We start from the raw sequence: 23,507 nt of genomic DNA on the forward strand, positions 1-23,507 counted from the left end.
AAATTGATTTGTGTCTTTAACCCAGAATGAGGCTTTTCTGTGCACTTCGGTAGGTTCCATTGCCCTCACTTTGCAGAGGCAGGTCATTGTGGACGTACAAGCTCCTGCTCGAAGGCTTGTTTCCTGGAGTCCATGACTCTGCTGAAACAGTAGGAGGCATGGTTGTTAGAACTTCACTTTGTTCATTTTTAAAATCTGAATCTTTAAAAATTCTATTAGAAATGTTTGGCATGAGATAAAGGGAACAGTCACCATTGATTGTGCATGTGCCATGGATTAGAACTACTGTAAGTGCTTTAGATGTATTGTTTTTATCTTTGAGAGTACAGTATTTGGAGCACTGATTGCCAGGAACTGGGCTGACAGCAGACACCTGGGACTTGACTGTGTGTTGGAGTTCGTCCTGATTTATCGCACTGGTTCTTTATTGCAGCTAATGTGGAGATATTATGGTGCTGTTTCTCTTTCTGTATGTACCTCATGGAGTAAATCATAATTCATGTGCCAGTAAGAGTGGACTGTGTAAAGAGAAGGGTGTGGTCCCAATGACTAGGGTGTGATAGCTTTTTCAGATTCCCTCAAATTCACAGTTCCTGGAGGAATAGTTGTCGCACCAGATTAAACACCTGTTTAATAACAGTGCCGAGTTACTCATCTATATTCCCGCCTCCTCTTGTATATATCTGCTAGACAGCTTTCGAGTGACACATTTGTCTTTACTTTGTGTGTTGACAGGTGACAGTGAAAGGATTTGACCCTGTGATCCAGTTTGCCTACACTGCCAAACTGTGCTTACGTAAGGACAATGTGGACGAAGTGTGCAAGTGTGTGGAGTTTTTAGGTGTACATGACATTGAGGAATCCTGCTTTCAGTTTCTCAAATTCAAGTCTTCGGACTCCACTGCAAACCAGCAAGAATGCCCAAGAAAAAAATGCTTCCCATCACACTGTCAGAAAACAGACCTCAAATTTCCACTTTTGGACCAGAGAGATTTAGAAATTAGTGAGGTAGAGGAATTTTTGGAAAATAAAGATGTTCAGTCTCCTCAGTGTAAACTTCGTGGTTATCAAGGAAATACAAAACTATCACCTCCTCTGCAAGACAGTGCCAGTCAGACGTGCGAGTCCATGTGCTTAGAAAAGGGTGCTGCTCTGGCTTTGCCATCTTTGTGCCCCAAATACAGGAAATTCCAAAAAGCGTTTGGAACGGACAGAGTGCGAACTGTGGAGTCCGGGTTCAAAGACGTTCCCACCTCTGTTCAGCCAAGTGAGCCGTCTGAGAATGAATGTCCGGGAGGGATCCAGGGCTGTGCAGCTGTGCAGATGTTAAAATGTGAAGAAAGTAAAATAGCGATGGAACATGGAGACACCAAGAAAGAGCCTGCTCCTCAGTGCCCCTTGGGGAAGACAGACATCTCCCCTTTCCTCCACTCTTCTGCAGACCCCCCGGGGCTCTACTCTCTGTCCCTCCTACACACATATGACCAATATGGTGACTTGAATCTTGCTGGTATGCAAAACACAACAGTGTTAACAGAAAAGCCTTTGCCAGGCCCAGATGTTGGAGAAGAGAAAACATTTGCTGAAAGTCAAGATTTACATTTGAAATCTGACTCCGGCCCCAGGGAAGAGAGCAGCCTGGCTCCTGGTGACCGGAGTAGTGTGGAACGGGAGGTGGCAGAGCACCTGGCAAAGGGCTTCTGGAGTGACATTTGCAGTTCAGACTCTCCTTGCCAAATGCAGTCGTCACCTGCCGTGGCAAAGGATGGATCAGAACAGGTCCACTCACAGAAACGGTCTGAGTGTCCCTGGTTAGGGATCAGGATTAGTGAGAGCCCAGAACCAGGTCAGAGGACTTTCGCAACGTTAAGTTCTGTCAACTGCCCTTTTATAAGTACTCTGAGCACCGAAGGCCATTCGAGCAGTTTGGAAGCTGGAGCTGACGATTATGTCTCAGAACCCCAGCAGGAACCTTGTCCGTATGCTTGTGTGATCAGCTTGGGAGACGACTCTGAGACGGACACGGAAGGAGACAGTGAACCCTGTTCAGCCAGAGAACAAGAATGTGAGGTGAGGGGGGCACGTGGGTGTAGCTAAGTCATGGTTTCACCACCACTGGTTGGGATTTACTGTGTGAGCTCCTGTTGCACCACTAGGGATAAGAGCAGGGTCCGGGAGGAGGAAACCCATACATAGTTGGATATGAAACTGTGGAGTCTGTATCTAACAACTGTGAGGAAGTTAGGACTTCTGTGTTCACGGATCTCAAGCAGCCGTGCTTATGTTAACCGTGGCACAGAGTCACACATTGGCTGTGTCACTGCTTCTATCAGATGCCACGCCCCAGCAGAGGCAGTGGTCCTGGCTGCTGCCTGCAGCTCCTGGAGCACTGCCCCCAGGTCTCTGGCGGGACAGTCCCTGGCAGGTGTGCATCAGCCTGCACAGATCGCCTGTCTCCCTCTCCCGTGGCCAGCTCAGCTGCTCACTGAACGGATGGGTGTCTCAGGGACTCAGCAAGCGCTGCAGGCAGTTGGTGTGGCGCTCACCCCGGCAGCTCGTTTGTGTGCTTCATGCGCTGCGTGTGTGACAGCCACTGTTGTAAGACAGTCCTGTGACTCCAGCAATAATAAGGCTTATTAGTTCTTTATCATTTTCTTTGGCTTTATGGTTGTTGGATGACAGGTTTGGAAGTGTGTAAGAGGCTGTTTTTTCCCTTGGCTGTGGAAGGAGGTGATTGGTGATTTCATTTAAGAAATAAGATGTATGCATGAGTTATAGTTAACATTTTTTGTTGTTGTTAATCCTCACCCGAGGATATTTTCCCATTGAGTTTTAGATAGACTGCAGGAGGGGGGGGGGGGAGAGAGAAACATCAGTATGAGAGAGACACATCAATTGGTTGCCTCCCGCATGACCCCGACTGGACTCTCTGGGGCCGGGTACATGCCCTTGTCTGGGACTCAAACCCCAGACCCTATGGTCTGCAGGCTGATGCTCCAACCGCTGAGCCAAACCGGCCAGGGCTTCCTTTATTTCTTTATTCAATGTCCTGTAGTTTTCTGAGAACAGATCTGTTACCTCCTTGGTTACGTTTATTCCCAGGTATTGTACAGACACTGGGAACAAAGATCTGTCTTTGCAGTGTGAGGAGGGCCTCTGGACAGCAGGGACGCGTGTCCTCCCCCCAGGTTCAAGTGCGGTCATAGATCCAGCACAGGGACTAACATGTGTTTCACATTCTAGGTGAAATTGCCATTCAACGCACAGCGAATAATCTCCCTCTCTCGGAATGATTTCCAGTCCTTGTTGAAAATGCACAAGCTGAGTCCGGAACAACTGGACTGTATCCATGATATTCGACGAAGGAGCAAGAACAGGATTGCTGCCCAGCGCTGCCGCAAGAGGAAACTTGACTGTATACAGAATCTTGAGTCAGAAATCGAGAAGCTGGTAAGTGCAAGTTTCTCCTTACTTAAATTCTACCACATCCATCCAGTCTTTTTTGGTAGAAGAAATAGCTATTTTAATTCCCGAGTCAGATTATAATATTAAATTATACATTAATTTTAAAACTTACCAGTTACTGTTTTAAGAAAATAAATTTTATGACATTTTCAGAAAACTTAGGAAATAAAAAAGAGGCTGTTCATAGACTTTTACTTATGTGAATATTCTACATATGATAGTATAATGTGCTGTAATATATAAGTTGAGAACTGTTTCTGGGTGCCTTTTTAATGATTTACAAATGAAGGATATTTTTACTATCCACCTAATTCTTAGTGATTGAGTAAAGATTATAGACGTAAGGCACTGCAGTGTCTTTGTGCTGTGTTTGGTATCTATAAAGTCTGATAGTTCAGTTGTTAGTGTAAATAGACTGTAGACTTGAATAACTTGTTTTGGCTGATACCAAAACAAACCAGTTTGGATCTTTTATCTAAGGCAAATACACACATGCTGATATGAATTTGTAAGTTTAAAGATCTAATGAGACTCTGAGTGTGAGGGATGCTTATTTTAGTACATCATTTCTGTTCCAGCATCAAAACACAAATTAACTAAAAAATGGGGTAACTTTGCCATGCTTCTCTGTCCCCTGGTGGCTGCTGGAAGGAACACTATGAGAAGCACCTGTGAGAGTGCAGGGGTGGTGGGTGGGGAACAGGGCCCACTGTGGGAAAACATGCCCTCAGTGTTCAGTTAATTATCGGTGCAAGTTTAAGATTGTGATTGTTGCAAACCTTCAAGCAGAAACATCCTAGCTATGAATAGCAATGAAACAATTTATAAAAAAGACAACCATTCAAAAAATGGAAAAATAAAAATTTATGTCTTTTGTATATACTTTAATTGTGCAAACAGTAACTATATAAGAAGATGAAGTGTACCTGTAAAGATGGAAGAGAAACCAGATGTTTTACAAGTGAAGGCATAAGAGAGAGAGGGTGCTGTGTGACTTTGCTGAATGGTTCAAGTGTGCTGGGAGCAAAGAAGGAAAGTCGCTTGGCCCTGTTTACCGGTTCGGGGTGTGCATCAGTCCTTACCTGGAGCAGCAGTGCGCTCTCGTACACAGCTCTGCGTCGAGCTCTTCCTGCCTGTAGGGGAGTGGAGCAGTTTCTTCAGCTTGCTCTGCACTTGAGACTGTGGCTCAGGGAGAGCTGCTCGAGGTCATGCTGTGACCCTTCTTAGACCTGCGGCGTGTTGTTTTCCTTCCTCCACTGGCGATAGCAGAGGTAGAATTTGTCCAGTGTTCTCCATCCTAAAAATAGACAGAAATGAAAACAAAACAAACCTTAGACTGATCCAGTCTGTTTTGTAAGTAATTTTATTTGTAAATGGATACTAAGTAAGTATGTTGGGGAGTAGTTATTACCCTTTAGAACTATTCTATTTCCTGGCTCGCAGGTCTCAACTTACACTTTTTTATTGAAGTGTGATGCTGGCCTGCTGGATAGTTGGTGGTGGTCGGATGGCGAGGCCTGGCTCCTGTCGCTGGGCTTGCTGCGCCTCTGCCTTTGCTTCAGCAGAGAGGGTTCTGAGTCTGACTCCCACCCGTGGCACTTTGTAACTTTGGGTTACAAACTAAAGGCTGTTTAGTTTCTCTGTCCTTCAGGTTTCCTGTCTGTCAGATGGGCCAGTACTAGTTCTCACGCTGCGGAGTGGGTCTCATGGAGATTATTAATACATCTGGAGAGTGTAGTGAGCTGCCTGGCACATTGTAAGCTCTTAATAAATAGTACCCTTTTCTTCTTATTGCTATGCCATCATTCATCTATGTTTAGTATCTCTTCCTTAGTTTCTTTCCTAATATCTCTGCCTGAACTATAAACTTTGGGTTTGGACCCTGCCCTTATATTGCCTCTCATTACAGTAAGGTTCCTTTCAAATAGGCAGTGGAGTGACTGGTGGTTAATTTTTAATACAAAGGAATATTTAGTTTCCCAGCAGTTTTTATAAAATGAAAAATCAGATTGGTCAGTACCCTGAACAGTGAGTGGAGCCTGGCCTCATAAACATGACAGAACAGGAGAGTGGACAACAGCTCATCTTCTCCCTGAGCGCACCCTGCACAGCCCAGGATGGCTGTGTGCTGATGGCCGCAGTGGCCGCTGTGCACCCCTGGAGACTTTCCTCCTCCAGGGACTGGTCCAGAGGAGACTGCAGGTTCAGTTCAACAAATCAGTCCACGTAGGTGTGGACTAGTGCCTGTCCATCCAGGTCTGAATTCCCAAGGAGAAGAGCATACAGTCGGCCTTTTGCTCAGGTGTCCTTGTCTGTGACTAGAAAGCAGGGCAGGCAGCAGACATGTGGCTGCCTAGAGCCCACCTCTCTGGCAGGCAGTGCTCACTGCCCGGCGGGTCTGTTCACCTGCATGTGTACCGGTCGAGCCGCTCAGTCTCTTTCCTCTTCCACGATATCCCAGAGCAGACATTAGGGTGGTTTGTTGGTGTGACTTGCCTTGTTCAGCTTCCTTGAGCTCTGCGCAGCCCCGCACACTACACACAGGCAGCCCACGTGCAGTGTGGGCGCCAGGAGCCTCTGCTGCTACAGCCTCTCCGCAGCTGGGCTGAGTGGGACGTGCTCTGAGGGAGCTGCCTATCCTGGGGACGGATTGGGTCCCGAGATGTTCATTGCATGAAGTTTTCTCAGACCCTGGTTGTGGGGTGATGTCATGGATCTTGTCTTCGGTGAAGAGTGAACAAGTAGCAGTTACAGCTACACTTGGTCCACAGGTTTGCAGGCAGCAGTGTGGAGAGTTGAGAATAGGAGGTTGGACGTTCTGTTTACTGAGGGTCATGGGAATCGTGGTCAGTAGACACATGGTGTTTCCCAGTCTTCATAGTCTGGGTGGAGTTTAGCAAACCTATTTAAGGGAAGTTACGTGTTTATGAACAGCCATTTCTACATAGCCAGCAATGGATTATATTAACGTATGAATGAATTCACAGTGTATATTGCCCTGGCCCCTTAGTCAGCAAAAGACCCCAGATCTTAGTAAACTTTAGTCTTTGGCTATTGGTTGTAAACTTTCTGCAGTTGGTCCTCAGTAACAGACTGGATGGATCAGCACAAGACAGAAGTATTTTCATTACAATTAGAATAATGACTTAAATGTCCTCAAGGCGGGTCAAGGTTGTAGGGAGGACACTTCCAGCGCAGTGTGCTGAGGATGCCCACGGGAGACGCGGTTCGCATTCAGTGCGGTTGTGAGTGGTACTTTCCAGTACTAATTTCTGTCAGTCTGAGTAGAACTTTTGAAGAATGGGGAAGTTGTGTATTGATTTGGTGGGTAAATTGATGGTAATGCCTTTTAGCATTTATTTAGGATTGGATGGTATTTTAGAGGGTAGACATTAATTCAGCATTGCATTTATCATGAGATGGACGATGCAAACAAGGGCCTTGAACAGAATTCAAGGATCATTCAACTTTTGTTATGTGTTTGGCTTAGAAAGCTCTTATCTTTAAAGGATTCTTTACATGGTCCATGTTTATTTTGTCTGGAAGATTAGTTCAGAAGTTAGAACATGAGTGTCTCTAATACCATTTATTTATTTATTTTTAATCCTCATCTGAGGATATTTTTCTACTTATCTTCAGGTAGAGTGGGAAGGAGGGAGAGAGAAGGGGAGAGAGAGAGAGAGAGAAACATCGACACAAGAGGGACACATCGGCTGGTTACCTCCCGCATGACCCTGAATCAGGCCTGGGGATGAACTGCAACCGAGGTACTTGCCCTTGACTGGAATCAAACCCACAACTCTTTGGTCCACAGGCCAACACTCTAACTTCTGAGCCAAACCATCAAGGGCTCTAATACCATTTAAACCTCAAACAAAGGAAACTTGTAATGAAGGAATCTTGCTTGTTAAAGAAAAAAATTTAATTACCAAAATGTAATTTGAGACGTTATCAAATGTTGACTCATACCAGCACTTGAGCTCAGTATTCAGATGGCATTTTGCACCCTTGCCGTTGTCCTCGTGATGGTGTAGAGTCGACACCTCACCTGTCCTAAGGGCTTTGCATTCTGTGGTGAAGGCCGCATTGTTTTATTAGAAGAGAACCTGGTCTGGTCTGTTCTTTTGGCTGCTGTGCCCGCGTGCGTGCTGCCCTCCCCACTCTCATCAGGTGGTGGTCTGTGCGCCACTGGCCGCAGTGTGATCTGGGGGCACCCATCAGAGCGCCTGGGGACCCGAACATGCACGTGCTGAGAGTCTCAGGGCAGGTCCTCATCGTGCACGGCACACGGGCCAGGTAGAGGCTGCAGAGCTCGGTGTCAGACAGTCGGACTGCTGGGAGTCCTGCCGGCCATTCAGTAGGTTTGTGGCCTCGGGAAATTATTTCACCTCCACTGCACACACTTCCTCATCGATAGCGCAGGGTAAGAGCAATGCCTCCCTTGGATTGGTGCGAGGCTCAGATACCCAGGGACAGAGTGTCTTGCACTTGCTCAGCACGTGCTCAGGCCTGTAAATATCAGGGCATTGAAATAAGAGAGTCCTGTCTTCTCCCAAAGCAGCTGCCGAGCGCTGCACAGTGGCAGTGGCAGTGATGATGAGACACGTCCTTGCAGTACATGCCTACAGCTTCCCAGGGAGCCAGGCTTATGTGTTTTGATTTTTCCTTAAGATTCACCTTTTCCCTTCACATTCTAAAAATGTCAAGCTTTCAGAAAAGTTAAATGAATAGTAAAATAAACAACCTTACATAGATCCAGCATTGTTGACGTTCCTACCACATCGGCTTCACCTTTCTGTCTGTGGGTCCTTGTCTTTCTGACCAGGTCTCTCCCCCTCTGGCTGACTGCTCTGTCAGTCCGTCTTGGTCTCTCGTATGTAGCTGGTCGTTCTTGATGTCTCTGTCTTCCCTGCCTCTGCCACTCTCCTTTTATTCTGAATCATTAGAAAGCCACCACATTATGACATTTCACCCTTAAATGCTTAAACATGCATCTCCTAAAAATAGACATTCTCACATATCTTAGTCCCTATTCAAATTACCTTCCTTGTTCCTCAAATATATGTTTTATATATGCTTTTTTTCTGTCCAAACTAGAATTCAATCATCATATAACTCATTTGGTTGTTTTTTAGCTCCTCGATCTAGAACAAGTCCTCTTTTTTTATGACAGTAACTTTCTGAAAAGTCCAGGCCATATTTCTCATAGAATATCCCACTTTTAATATCTACTGACAGTTACACGTGGTTGTATTTACCTCACTCCTCCAGCTCTCGTGTTTCACGTCAACTGCGAATGTTGGAGCTGTTGGTCCGAGAGTGGACGTGGTGGGTGAGGTGTGCTCCACCTCACGTCTCCGGGCAGTGCCAGGGCACCTGGGCAGTGCAGGTTCTTGTCAGAATGGCATTCGTTGCGTTTGTAATTGTTCAGTAACCTGTGGAGTTCAAATATGGTTAATCCACTTATCCTTATTGGTATTCCTCTTTATTTATTTTTTACAACTTAAAAACAATTTATGATCTCAGTTTCTGTGGGACAGGGATTTGACATGGCTTAGCAGGGCTCTGCCTCTGTCTCCCCAGACTGCAGGCAGGGTGTCAGCCCAGCTGAGGTCTCATTGAAGGGTTAACCTGAGAAACGTCTCCTTCTAAGCCTTAGCTCACAGCTTGTTGACAGGATCAGTTTCTTGCAGGATGTTGGACTGAGGCCCCCACTCGGCACTGGCTGTTGTCCAGGACTGCTCGCGGTTGGTCGCCACGTGAGTGTCTCAGCTTCACCAAGGCCAGTAGGGTCTCGAGACAGTCTGAGGCACAACTCCCAGATGTTGCAGCTTTGGTTTTGAACCATGGCCATTGGTGTCCCTCTTTAAAAAGAACCTTCCTTCCCTCTCTGCCCTCAGTGTGTGTCCCTTTTCTATATCACTACACACTCTTGGGTTCGTTTCTTTCTCATTTAATTTCTTAGAGTCTGTAGTAGTCATTACTCTTTTTTATGTTGACATAGTTTCAAACTTGACCAGGGAGAGCCCCCAAGCCAGCTCTGGTGTCCTTTTGATATGACCCCATTAGTGGTTTTGTTCGGTCTAGAACTACTTGTCATAGGCTCACCTGGAGCTCTCAGTCCCAAGATTTGTGATCTCCCCATTCTTAAGGTTTCCTGTTACTTTTAGCCAGATATTAGACTTTAGAAAACATGCTTGCTGCTAACATGTTGTAGGCAGAGCTGGGAAGAGTGTGTGTGTGTGTGTATGTGCACGTGCGCATTCAGTATGTGTATTGCACTTCGATAAATAAAAGTAAAAAGTGCACCAGAAGCCATGAGTTTATGTAGATTTTTCCAATCAAAATTCAGCAGTGTGGGGCTTTTCTCTTTGCTTCTCTTTTATGTTTTTATCTTATCTCTTTCTATTACAAAGAAAGTCTTGGCTCCCAATTACATTAATGTATTTACTATTTGCTTTATACGAATGTTTATAATAGTTACAAACTTACAATGTCAGTGTTACTATTAATAGTAAACAGTAAAATTTAATATTTCTTTGCCCTTTTTTGTCTTTACATATATCACGTATTGAGATTTATTTTTTAAAAATATGTTTTTATTGATTTTAGAGAGAGGAAGGAGAGAAACATTGATAAGAGAGACATCAGTCGGCTGCCTCCTGCATGCCCCCTGCTGGGGATGGAGCCCACAACCCGGGCATGTGTTCTGACCAGGAATTGAACCAGGACCTCTCAGTCCAGGGGATGACACTCAGCCAGCTGAGCCACACCAGCCAGGCCATACCATATATTGAAGTTTAAAGTTTAAAAGTATTTGAAATAAAATTAATTTCTGTTTATAGTTATTACTAGGATTTGCTGCTCATATTTTTTCATTTTTGAATATAGGGTGGGGAAAAGTAGGTCTATAATTGTGAGTATGCAAAACATAGAGTTTATTCTTGTATTATTATTTATTAATTGTTATATTATTTTCCATACGAACATCTGTAGACCTGGCTTTTGCCCACCTGTGTATAAGACATTTGTGTGGGTCAGAAGTTAAATCCCAGGTCTTGGTCCCATCCGCACCTGTCTTCTGTTCATGGCTATTTCCTTAGGTGACCAGGTTTTTAGTGTGTGTATTTTTAACTTTTGTGTTTCTTTTTCTTAAAAAAAAAAAAAAAAAAAAAGTTCATATTTTGTGAGTGTTTTCGTAACCCTTTTTTGCTCCATAGAAGTGTTCTATGTGGACTGTGCTGTATTTGCTCCTGTCACTTAAGGGTGGTTCCACTTAGTTTAGAGGGGCTGCCATCCTCCTCGGAGCTGCAACGCCGGGCACCCACGCCAGGGTCTCACAGGCGTCAGTGCTGCGTGGGTGCCCATGTCCACTGGCTCTTCACGCTTGAGCGTGTCTCTCATTGGATTGGGTAGATGCATATGTCATGTCAGAGAGGGTGCGTTCGGCTTGAAGGGTGGGCGCATCCTCCCCCCCGGCAGTGGGCTGTCTCCACAGCCTCAGTGAGACTTCATGCCAGCTCTTGTTTGTTTCTGCCTGATGTTGAGAATGGCTGTCTCTTGATAGCTTTTATTTTTCTCTCTCTTCTGAGTGAATTTGAGCATTTTTATTCATATTCTAAAGGCCATTTGTGTATTTCTCCAAGCTGTCTCTTCAGAGGTTTGACATCACAGGGAACTGTTACTCATCTCTTCCTAGTAGTGAACACTCTTTAACCTAAAATAAGTTGTCACAGCCATCTGCCCATGGTGACTAATTCTTCCACTTCTTATCTTTATTGGGTGAGTTACAATTAAAATATTTTTAACTTCTTACATTTAAATGAATATTGTATATTAGCCATTGAAAATGTAGATTGGAATGTAAATTTGTTTTGTTGTCATAAAATGCATAATGGGTGCAAAATGGTTCCAGAACACCGGTTTTATTCATTTTAAAAAAATAGATCTATGATTAAAGCCACAGCATTTCAAACTTACTATTTATATAGTTGCATTGTAAGGAAGTTAAACTATGTTGTAGAAATAGGTAGCAGGAATTGAGCATGTTTGAGAGGTGTCTCTAATACTGATCACGAAGTGATTAAGCTGAATCAGTTTTACTCATTTAACCATCAGTTATTGAACTCAGTGCTGCTGAAGTAAATGTGTGTTGAAACTAGTGTGTGATGGAAAGTCAGCTGACTGCCTAGAAACAGCTGAGCCGGAGTTAGTTACAGAGGGACAGGGTGGAGCATGCAACCTCAGACACAGCCACGGTAGGCTCACAGGGTTGCACCTGTCAGCTTTACTTGTGGAAAAGCAAGCCGCCTTGTACGGGGCACACCTGGATATTTAAGATCGTGCTGATGTTTATCTGAAGATGCAGAAGTTGTGTAGTACTTGTGTCTTCATGATATCTGTGGGTTAAGGGGGTGCTGACTGCATGAACTGTGTCCTTTCTGGACAGGGCACCTGGGCTCTGTTCCCACCTCCAGGCACCTGCACATGGTATCGGGAAATTACAGCTGGCAAACTCTGAGAAAAATCTACCTGTCGAACCCTGATTTTGGTTTTATTTGTTAACTTATAGATACATGTATATATAAATATGACTTTACCTATGTTTTTCAAAACAGAACAGTTGTGTAAAAATCTCGACATTGCAGAATTTTTTGCAATGTAAAATTTTAGTATTTTATAGTCATTGTACATTTTCTCAAAATATTAGATGCCATGAAATATTTAAAAGCTACCATAGTGGGATTTACACACAGTTTTTTAAGGAAAACTTATGTAAAACTGTAATAGTACTTTTATATAAAGCACATTTTTTTACCCTTGTAGCCATTTTTGTTCCAGAAAAGAGTCTGCTTAGAGAATCATCACTATAAAGTCACCGTCTCTGTGACTTAACCTGCAGCTTCTGCTCCTCAGAACCTGCCAGTCACAGAAAACCAGGGGCGCTGCTGCCGCTCCCAGGAGAAGCCTTTGACCTGCGCCAGCCTCTGTTTCCTCCCCCCACCAGCTGCTCGCCTGGTCCTGCTCTGCCAGATCAGGAGCCGGGTGCGGGTGCGGGTGCGAGGAGGTGCTGCACAGGGAGGGAGGGGCCAGGCTGCCAGCAGAGCAGCGGTGGGCGGGGCTGCAGGAGTCAGCAAGACTTCCCAAGAGTCCTGTGGAGACAGAGGTTTTGAATAATAATAACAGCAACAGAAAACAAACAGAAAATACCCCCAACACTAGTTCTTCACACTTTGGCATCTCACACGTTAGCCTTCTGACTCTGGGCATGTTAGACGCTGAGTCCCACCTATAAAATGGGTTTAATGTTACTTAAATCAGCAGTCGTGTGATTCACACGGCAGAGAGGGTGACTTTGGAGACGTTTGGCGCAGAGGAAATGCTTGGTCAGGTCAGGCTCCAGGGTGTGAGTCCGAGCAGGTGTGGAGCTTGTGGGGAGCTCTGGGCACCACACGGCTACTGTGGCCAAAACTGATGCAGTGACATCAGGCCGTGTGGAGTCCTTTTCCCTGTGTTGTGCATGACTTGAAATGTGAGGTGTCTTGCTGAGAAGTGTAGAGATGTTTGATAGTGGGTGCTGTCCAGACCTTGCCAGAAGGAAGATGGTGCATCCACATTCTCTCTAATCTAAGCGATCCCGAATCCCAGCATGCACTGAGGCCTGAGAGTTCTGGGTGAGGGATTACAAACCTGAGGGACTGAATATATTTCTCTATTGAATTGAAAGGAAAGATTCCATGTGATCTTGTTCAGTGAGAAGACATGGCAGTGTAAGTGTTTGATTGCCTTAGAAATGTTGGCTGAGCTGGTAACATGAGTCCTTCATCTCTTCCATGCTCCACAGCAGAGTGAGAAGGAGAGCTTGCTGAAGGAGCGAGACCACATTCTGTCCACGCTGGGCGAGACGAAGCAGAATCTGACTGGACTCTGCCAGCAAGTCTGTAAAGAGGCGGCTCTGAGTCAGGAACAGATACAGATACTCGCCAAGTACTCGGCCTCAGACTGTCCACTTTCGTTTTTAATTTCTGAAAAAGAAAAAAGTACTTCTGATGGTGCTGTTGTGTTTCCACCAATTGTGAGTTTACCGGAGGGGCTCCCAGCTGCGCCGCTGGCCGGGGAGCGAAGTCCCTGCTACCCCAGTGGGAAAGGCGGTGCGTCGGGTTGTGTTCAGGGCCCAGAGTCGAGCCCAAGTTCCAGGGCGGCCCCGGAGCACACTGGGCTTGTGGAGACCTGTCGACAGAGCACAGGCATCTCAGACTTCTGTCAGCAGATGACAGATAAGTGTACTACTGACGAGTGAGCCTCACGCTTCCTTCGAGCCGTCAGGTTCCTGCTGAAGTTCTGACATAGGTCTTGAAAGCCTCATCTAGCACCTGTCCCTGAACAATACTGTCTTCCCTTGTCGTCTGCTAAGGAGCACCTCCGAGGTCAGCCCTGGCTTCTCCTCGACTCCACAAGAGATGCAGAAATGGCCTGCCTCCGACACAGCAATCACATGTGAACGTGTAGTGAGGCTGTGACAACTCTTTATAAAGAATATTAACTGTTAACAGCACTCTTCCTCTCACTCAAACAAACTGCGAGAATGAGGACTGGAGCAGATCCGCACAGTCCGCGCGTGTCTGCAGACGCCCCAGGGTGTTGCAGAGCTGCCTGCGGTCTCAGCTCCGCAGCTCCTGCCAAGTCCAGGAGATGGGGCTGCACTGTGACCCCTCAGCTCTGTTGGGACTTTGGGAAACTGGGCAGGCAGGTGGCGGAGGCAGAGGCCCTGCTCATTGTGGTGGACTCAGAAGTTCTGGTGCATAAACGGGGTGAGTGTCATGTTTCTTCTTTTCCTCTACGGTCGGCACCACATCTCTGTCCCTCACGGTCTGTTTCCACACACACTGTCCAGTGGAGGACCCGAGAGCGCTGCAGTGTCCCTTCGCTCCCCAGACCCCAGGGCCTGCCTGCCCAGATGTCCCGGCAGAGGCCACCTGCATTATTCTGAGGGGCAGACACTTTCATTCTGTTTCTGAAATCCTGTGGTTTACTTGCAGAAAGCATTATTGTAGATAAAAACGGCTCTAGAACAACGTGCAAGTTTGTGAAACAGGAGGAAACTCGATCTTGTTTCTTGTGCATTTGGGTTTGGAAGCCAGTTCGAATCTGCTCTCTTCCCAGACCTGGTGTGTAAGGCACACAGGCCCTCTTGACAGCATTTCACAGTCCCTTTGTGTTGCTGCAGCCCCGTTTCTCAGCACAGTTTGTGTGAGCCCAGTGCTCCCCTGTGGTGCTTGGCCAGCCTGGGGCACAGGTTTGTTTGGAAATAGAAGCTATAGACCATTGGCCTCCTGCAGTTAAAAACATTGCATGTGTTCTCAGTCGCAGAAACATTTGCAAAGCCCAGTTTTAAAGGGTACAAAGGAGCAATTTAGGGTGTTTGGGTTAGAAAGATCAGATGCCAAAGAGGTTTCACAGATGGCACCCTGAGTCTCACGCAGGCCGTATGGCTCACATGGGAGACGACCATCGTCCCGTGGCAGCACATCTGAAGCAAGGAGACCTTTGTTGTGAGTCTGTGGAGACCACATAGAATATTTCAGTCATTTGTTAAATGCCTCCCTTTCTGGGGGGGTGGAGGGTGGGGAGATATTCCTAGTATAGTTCCAGTGGTCTGTGTGCTCGCCCTGCTATTGGCTTAGTTGTGATAAGAGGAAACTAGTTGGGCTTGTTAATATTCTAGAGGCTTTTATAGATAACTCAAGAATGTGCAGGGAGGAGGGTGAGTGCTGTGGTGACCACTGTCCTATAAAGCAGTTGTGTGGACACACGTCCCCGTGTGGCTGCTGCTTTGATACTTGTGATTTTAAGTTTCAACTTCAGAATATAAAATAATATGAATGCGTTTCTGGTTTACACCATGTAGAACCTTATACAAGCCAATGGAGTCCTTGACTCCCTACCTCAGTGGACACAGCTGTCACCAGTGTGTGCACGCGACCTCTGCCCGACCCCCTGTACATATGGCCTGGACGCTGCTTCCTCCTCTGTGATAAAGCCTTGTTGTCTCCAGAGTTTAAACATGATTTTTAAGGCACTTGATTTAAATTTATCTCTACCTATAAACAGTTTAGCATTAAGGGTTTATTTTAATGATATTCTGATTATTGGCCAAATGTAACATTTCATAAAACAGCATTGTTTTAACAGCCAGCATGTGATATGAAACTACACTACCTCATACCTCCATGACTTTCAAGTTGTAACAGAGGAACAGAAAGAGAAAATAGATTTTATCTTTGTCTTTTGCCTCTAAGGTGGGGAAATGTTCTCTGTGTTGCATAGGATTAGACATTTATGCCTGTCATCAAGTTAACTTCTAAAGAAGCTTTTTTCTAAAGAGTTGTTTTAAGTTGATTTTTTGAGTGTCGAAGACACACAACAGGGTTATGAGCACACAGTGGCTATCGCTCCCTCGCAGAGGTGGGGGCTGTCTCCGTGTGTGCGATGTGTCTACATGTCGCTGTCCCGGTGTGCGGATCCGCCTTCTCAGTGCTTCTGATGTTTCTGAAGAGCTGTTCTGTCTAACTCAGCAAAATACCATTACCTTAAATTTTGTTATTATTTCAGTAGGCCTGTAGCAAATGATTTGTTGTTAGATTGTTGGTTCTCCAACTTTTAGAACAGTATTTACTGCAGCTTAGCGTGTAACCCCTTCAGACAGGAGCTCAGCGTGTGATGTGGCAGATGATGGCTGCGTGGGCCCCGCCCCTTGGCAGCGTGGAACACCAGACAAATGGCAACATTACCATGACTTCTCAGGTGAACTTTTCTCAGTTACAAAACATCTATTTTGAATTTGTAAATATTGTAAGTGTTCTATTAAGGCATGTAATAAACTGTTCTTTGAGACCTGTTGGGTAAATGGAAATTTAAAGCCATAATGGCATACTAATTGTAAATAAACGTCTATTGATTTTTTTGTATCTTTCTTAATTATAATATAATTTTCTAACAATGCAATAAAACCACTAAGTTTATATACCCACATCCTGTTGAGGTCGTGTTTCATTAAAAGTGAACTTGTGCGGCGTCTGGTGCCTGTCTTCTCCCAAATGCGCATCCAGCTGCAGCAGACGGCACATGCGGGGTGCCCTGACCCTGCGGTCGAGCAGAGCGTGTTCCGCTCCACTCTGCACCTCTCCTGTGGATTCACCGATCTTGGCCTTTTGATCAGTAATCAGTGTGACGGTGGCATTTGTCTGAGGGAATCTTTCATTATTTGCTGCTTATGCCAGAAAAAAAAATCCTAGCCATCGAGTGTTTAAGGGAGCGCAGCGTTTACAGTGCTCCTGAATGACTGTCTCCAGTCCCTGAGTTTTCCAGATTCACCTGCCGCGCTAACTCTCCCATGTGGCAGCCAACTTCCAGCCCGGCGCTGGGACCAGCGCAGCTGCTCAGAGCTGCCGGTGATGCATGTGCTCTCTGGCAGTCAGGGCTCTCAGCCGGGCGATTTTACCTCCTGCGTGTTTGAGACAGGGAGTGGGCAGGATGTGGGCACTGCCTCCAGTGGGCAGAGGCAGGGAGGGGCAGGATGTGGACACGGCCGCCAGTGGGCAGAGGCAGGCACCACTGCCCAACGTCTGAGGCACAGGGTGACTGACCCTCACGGCAGAGGATTAACCGCTGATGTCGGCCAGGCTGAGGCTGAGAACCCTCAGCACACCAGCCTGGGTGAGGCTGCCCGTGAGGAAGAGGCTGCCCGTGAGGAAGCGGCCATGTGAGACGGTGGTGGCTGCAGAGTCGTGAGCCGTGTGAGACGGTGGTGGCTGCAGAGTCGTGAGCCGTGTGAGACGGTGGTGGCTGCAGAGTCGTGAGCCGTGTGAGACCGTGGTGGCTGCAGAGTCGTGAGCCGTGTGAGACCGTGGTGGCTGCAGAGTCGTGAGCCGTGTGAGACCGTGGTGGCTGCAGAGTCGTGAGCTGTGTGAGACGGTCGTGGCTGCAGAGTCGTGAGCCGTGTGAGACGGTGGTGGCTGCAGAGTCGTGAGCCGTGTGAGAGGGTGGTGGCTGCAGAGTCGCGGGAAGGAGCAGAAGGGATCACGGGCCCTGTGAGGCCTCGGAGCAAGGCATCCTCTGGGAGAAGGTGCAGTGAGGTACCGACAAGCTGATGTGTAGATGGTTCGAGGAGGCAGCATCGCAGGGGAGGGGACCCCGTGGACTGTCAGCTCCATGAGGACCCCGGGTGTGGTCACCACAGTGTCCCCAGCATCTTCCAGAGCACCCTGCGGACACTGACCATGTCATGGGAGCCTGAGGTCAGACGGGCTCGAGAACAGAAGTGTACATAGTGAATATTGTCGTCTCTGTTGGGGACCGGTAAGGAGCACCCCCACCTGCTTCCGAAGTTCTGGACCATTTGAGAAATAGGTGGTGAGTGACGTCCACCCTGCTGGTGGAGGCCCGGTTGGAGGACACGGCCGCGCGGCTGTCTGGCCCACTGAGTGTCCGGGACGTGGCTGGACCCCGCCATTCGCTCTGCTCACACTCACCAGGGCAGAGCCCGCGGAGGAGCAGGCGGGGTGTCCCTGGGAGGGCAGATCCCAAGGCTAGGGGGCAGCCCACCATCCGTTCCAACGTGCCGACGAGAGTCCAGGATCCTTCCCAGGGCCAGGGGGAGAAAAGGGGGTGGGGCCGGAGGGTGCTCGGGAGGGTCCTGGACACCGGGACAGGGGGAAGGTCCCTGTTTGTGTTCCTGCTTCAGTTCTTGGCACCTGGGCTTGGCCTTGCTCCACGGCTCAGCCAGGCTGTGGCCGTCACCTGGAGAGAGAGCAGGCCCGTTCCCACCTGCCTGAGGCCGCTTCCCCAGCACCGACCTCTTCTTTCTGGGGAGCTCCCTGGGCCCCTCGGTGGGTGGCTGACCGTGGTTCTCCCAGAGGTTCTGCAGTGGGTCCGACAGTAATTAACTCAAAGGTACTTGGTACCAAAGATTGGACACGAACCCCTCCTGGTTCCATCCCCGATTCTCTCTGCCTCAGTGTCCGATGGAGCACGCCAGGGGTTCTGCCGTGAGTCCAAATTCCCACGTAGAAAGCCCCCCACAGGAAAATTCACGAAAGACCGTTGGATAAGAAAACGCTGGCAACACGAGAGCCCAGACTTGACGGTCCACCCTTCCCGTTAAACGTGAAGGTTAAATCCCTTCTTCGGATAGTAAACTCCACAAAGTGCAAGAATTAAACAACGGAAATGATTTTGCCCTTGTGAGTTGGAAGTACTCACACTGTAGGAAGAATAAACTCAGAAATTACCCTCCCAAACTCCTCCTTCAGACCCACCTCGGCCAGAGCGCTGCTCCCTGTGGGAGCCTCACGGCCGCAGCCCACGGCCCAGACGAACTGGCCCAGGCCGTCTGGTGCGCTCGGGTCTGGGTCTGGAGACTTGGACAGTGAGCACAGCCTGGACCCCACAGCCAGCCTGCTTCCCAACGAGCTGTTCCCAGGCACTAACACAGCCCATCCCGGACACACTCGGTCCCCCGGCCTCAGCCCCTGTCTGGTCAAAAGATGAGAATATCTTGGTTTCCGCTTCCCCGAGACGCCGGTGCGCTGACTCACCACCTGGCGCGCGAGCATCAGCTGGGAGAAACCACCCACGGCTTTGCTCCGGGGCCCAAGCCCTTCACTGCGTGTTCCCAGGACCACGCAGGGACGCAGGCTCCGGGGCTTCCTGCCGCCCCTGCGGGCGGTTCAGGCTGAAGCGAGCTGCTTCCCGGGGCGGTTCTCCTTCACAGGGGCTTGAGCCCCCAGAGATGAGCACAGACAAGGCACCGGGACCCAGGTCTGTCCCCGCCTTTCTCCTCAGCCTGAACCCCAGGTGGAACCTGGGCCGGGGCCGGGTGCTGGCGGCTCTGGCCCCAGTTCAGCACTGGAAGCTGCAGCCTGTCACCCTGGCTGTCTCCAGCCCTGCCTGAGGCACCTTCCCGGGGCCGGAGGCCGTCGCCCCTGCCAGCCGCCTGCCGGTCAGTTCCTGCCACATGGCGCCCACTTTCCAAGGCCTCTTGTCTCCCCGGGGGGCCTTCTGGGGACAGTTCTGCCAATTGAATGTAAGTTCCCAGAAAGTAGCTTCAAGAAAGTGGGCACTGACCGCTGGGCATCAAGCGTCACTGGCCTGAGGATCTGCGTCGACTCCCAGCCCTCAGCAGTGTCCACAGGCTTGGGCACGAGAGCTCCCGGGTCATGGGAATCACTTCGTGGGACGACGTCGTCACGGCTGGACTCCGGCTTTGTCCTTGCAGGTGGCAGAATGCTGAGAGAATCCTGCACGGTCACTGTCGGCCGTCACCACACTGCACGGCCCCAGCACAGCGCTGGGCCCTGAAGGACGCCCTCCTGGGAGGGGCCCGTCTGCTGCTGCTCCGCTTCCAGAGGCCGGGCGGCTCTCCGCAGACAGGCCTCTCCGAGTACAGTCAACGCTGCGGTGAGCCTCCTGATTCGAGAGGCCTGCAGGCGGGTCTGGAACCTCTCGCCCTGGCCGACACCCACCGGCCTGACCTGGCCCCGCGGCAGCGTGTCCCTGGCCGGTGCCTCGCACCCTGGCTCCCCGACACCCCAGACCCGTGTCTGCTCTGCTACCCAAGTTCTGTTCCTCCGACTGACTTCTTTTTTTTTTTTTATCCTCACCCGAGGATATTTTTCCATTTTTTGTACAGATAGAGTGGGAGGGAGAGAGAGGAAGGGGGAGAGAGAGAGAGAAACATCAACGTGAAGGGACACATCGAGTGGCTGCCACCTGCACGACCAACCAGGGCCAGGGACAAACTGCAACCAAAGTACGTGCCCTTAGCGGGAACCGAACCCGGGTCTCTCCGGACCGCAAGCCGACGCTCTAACCGCTGAGCCAAACTGGCCAGGGCCCGACTGACTTCTTAATGTCTCAACACTGTTCCCCGCCCCCAGAATGCTGGGTTTCCAGAGAGCATTTCCTGCCCGGCCGGTGTGGCTCCCTGGTTGAGCGTCAACCCTGCACTAGGAGGTCGCCGGTTTGATTCCCAGTCAGGGCACATGCCCAGGCTGTGGGCCCGATCCCCATTGGGGGGCGTGCAGGAGGTGGCCAATCGATGTTCTCTCTCATCGATGTTTCTCTCTCTCCCTCTCCCTTCCTCACTCTCTAAAACCAATAAAGAAAACAATAAAAGTATTTCTTATACCTTCCTGAGTTATGCAGAATTAGAAAAATAAAATGGTCAGAATATACTTTACAAAGTGTTTCCCTGATAGACCCACCTGAACCACTAAGCTGTACACCTGAAACTAATAAAAATAATATTGAATGTAACTGTCATTGAAAAATTTAAAAAAGTAGAGTGAAATGTGCAATGGAAACCCCAAGAAAAACCAATGCTGACCCAGCGCTGGCCCCGCGGGGATCCAGAGGGAGGCGGCTTTGCTCCGTCCGTTCGTCTGTGTGCTGTTGTCCCGGCTCCTGGTTTCCACGAGACATTCTCTGCTCAGCAGCTCCCGTCAACCAGATGGCCGGCCCCCTGCACACGACTGACAGCGCAGGGCACCCCCGTACTGTTTGGGGACGGCCTGGCCCATGCGGAGGAACCCTCATCCTGAAGGATGACCCTGCACGTCTCACGGTTACCCGGAGCTCCTCAGCATCATTCAGCGTCGTGAATAGTTCGGATACGCCTTCCTGCCCTGAGCTCAAAGCGAGGGCTTGCCAGACGCATGCTCAGCTCATCCCTGAACTTTTCACTTACTTTTTACAGTAACCTCAGAAGGTAGGTGCTGTTGTCATCCCCATTTAGGAGTTCAGGTAACGGACTGTGTGACAAACATCGCGGAACAGGAGACACGCTCGTGGCAGAGGCTCACCCTGGAATCGGGACACTCGCGTGTCTGGGACGGTGACGCCTGTGCGTTTCGCGCCCTGTGAGGAAGAAAGCAGGGAAAACCAGCCTGTTCAAGGCGAACGGTTCTTAGTTCACGTGTGCTTCCCAGTCCACGTGGAGCTCGCGACGGCCACCACGACAGAAAACTGCCAGACGTGGCTTTAGGGACAAGCTGTGGGTGTGGCGGCCAGAAGCCTAGTGGCAGCAAGTCTGTCTCACTCAGAACAAAGCCAAGGCCTTCGGAGGGGCTCCCGCTGCCTCGGGGCTCGTGCCCCAGCCCTCGTCCTCGCCTGCGTCCCCAGCCCTTTCTCATCACACCGGGCACTGCCACCGCACGGGCCTCGGCCAGGTGGCCCCTCCTCCTGGGACACCCTTCTCGCAGGACCTGTGACCCTTCCAGGTGACGTTCACCCAATGCCACCTTCTCGGTGAGGCTTCCCCAGGTGGGACCGCATGAACGACCCTTCCTCTCGCCCCTCCCACCCCCGATCCTGCTCTTCATTTCCTGTTTCTGTGACACCTGTGTCCTTATGACGACCTGCAGGTGTGGCCTATTTCTTGTTTATCTTCTGTCTCCACTAGAAGGGAGCATCCCGAGGGCAGGACGTTCGTGTGGCCCACGCTGAGGCTCAGGCCCTCAGGACGCCGCCCAGAACGGAGGAGCATCGCCAAGCTGTCCGTCACATGTTGCTGAGGTCACATCCTGGGGTAAGGAAGGGCTGGAGAGGGGACGCGATTTGCAAAGTGGCCTCTGGGCGGCGAAACAGCGGCCGACGGAGGGAGGGTCCCAGCGGCTCTCACACCATTGGCTCCGGCGGCACCAAGACATCTGCCCACCACGAGCCCCTGCTTGCGGCTTAGCTGCTGGGAGGCTCCAGGGACCTCGGCCAGGTGTCAGTTTGCTGTAGGTCAGTCGGGGTCCTGCAGCGACTGCAGCCTGGGGAGGGCCACGGGTGGGCTTTGGGGTGCGTTTTGTCCTTGTATTTCAGTTCCTGTGACTCTTCCCAGGTGTCTGTGGCTTTGTGAGCCTCACTGCACGGTAGTGTTTCCCTTCTTCCCGTAGGTGGCAGCCTACCACCACCTACAGTCAGAGAGTCGGGCTGAGCGTGGGAGCTGGTGCCGGTGCCACGAGCTGTAGACCAGGCTGGATGGCAAGTTCGTGTCTTCACACGGGAACGAAGTGACTTCCTTCGTGAACAAGGCCGTGTGTCGATGATCCAGGGTGTCGTATGGTGTGACTTCACGGTGGGCGCGAACGGAGCATCTCAGGAGCATCGCGCCCGGAGCCATCCCCACTCAGGGCTGCTGCCGTTCGGATGAGGTCCTCCACGCGGTACCTGGCCTCGCAGTCTGGGTCTACACAAGGTCACCGAGAAAGTGGTGACCTACATAGAAGCCCCTCCTACAACGTGGCTGGTTCCAAATTGAGTCCTGTCTGACGACGTGCAGTGAGATGCGTATCAGCCGAATGTGTCAGCCGCTCGGGTTAGACGGACGCGGCACTGGGTTGGACAGGGATGTGGGCTGAGGTTGACCGTTTGCTCCCTGTCACGAGTAAGGGGATCCAGTGCCTGATTTCACCATCACTGCCCGGAACTATGGGGAAGGCTCAGGAACTCCGGGGGGACCAGGCATCGGGCCGGGTGAGTTCGTGGTGGGAGGCGTTGCTGTCCCATAGAGTGGAGAGTGGGCGTGAATGTGAGTCGCACGAGCATTTGAATGTCCACAAGCCACACCGAAAAAGGTAAGCGAGAGAGGTGCAAGGACTCTCAGCTGTTTTCACATTTTATTGAACGTGGTCTAGCAAAAATTGTAGCAGGTAAATGATATAACAATCTCTGAGGTGTTCAACATCCTTTTGGAATCTGCTGTGTTTTCCTCACACGGGCTCATCCCAGTGCAGACAAAGCGTCAGGAGCCCGGCTCCCACGAGGCCCGGGTGCTCACTGTGGTGTGCAGCTCGGCCCCGAGCACCTGCTCCTGTTATAAGTTGACGTGTTTCCTCAGATTCTTGTGTTGAAGACCTGACCCCAGCGCTCACCATGTGGCCTTACTGTGGCCTTTATAAGATAATGAAGGTCAATGAGGTCACCAGGAAGCACCCCAATCCCATATGACTGGTGTCTTCACAAAATGGGGACATTTGGAGACAGACTTACACACA

At 49.7% G+C, this 23,507-nt stretch overlaps 1 protein-coding gene across 12 annotated transcripts in view; it reads left to right on the top strand.

Annotated features, from left to right (window-relative positions):
• The window catches only part of BACH1 (BTB domain and CNC homolog 1), a 64,638-nt gene that overhangs the window by 21,080 nt on the left and 20,051 nt on the right, over positions 1-23,507 (top strand). For 3 of the 12 annotated variants that reach the window (XM_036243958.1, XM_036243955.1, XM_036243957.1), the window contains exons 3-5: positions 736-2,070; positions 3,244-3,450; positions 13,310-16,161. In XM_036243958.1, the coding sequence (XP_036099851.1) occupies positions 736-2,070; positions 3,244-3,450; positions 13,310-13,765 (1,998 nt within the window). In that variant the 3' untranslated portion in view covers positions 13,766-16,161. The other 9 variants (XM_036243960.1, XM_036243964.1, XM_036243961.1 and 6 more) reach the window with 9 other exon arrangements.

Source organism: Molossus molossus, unplaced genomic scaffold, assembly GCF_014108415.1.
Source record: "Molossus molossus isolate mMolMol1 unplaced genomic scaffold, mMolMol1.p scaffold_m16_p_5, whole genome shotgun sequence".
NCBI lineage: Eukaryota > Metazoa > Chordata > Mammalia > Chiroptera > Molossidae > Molossus > Molossus molossus.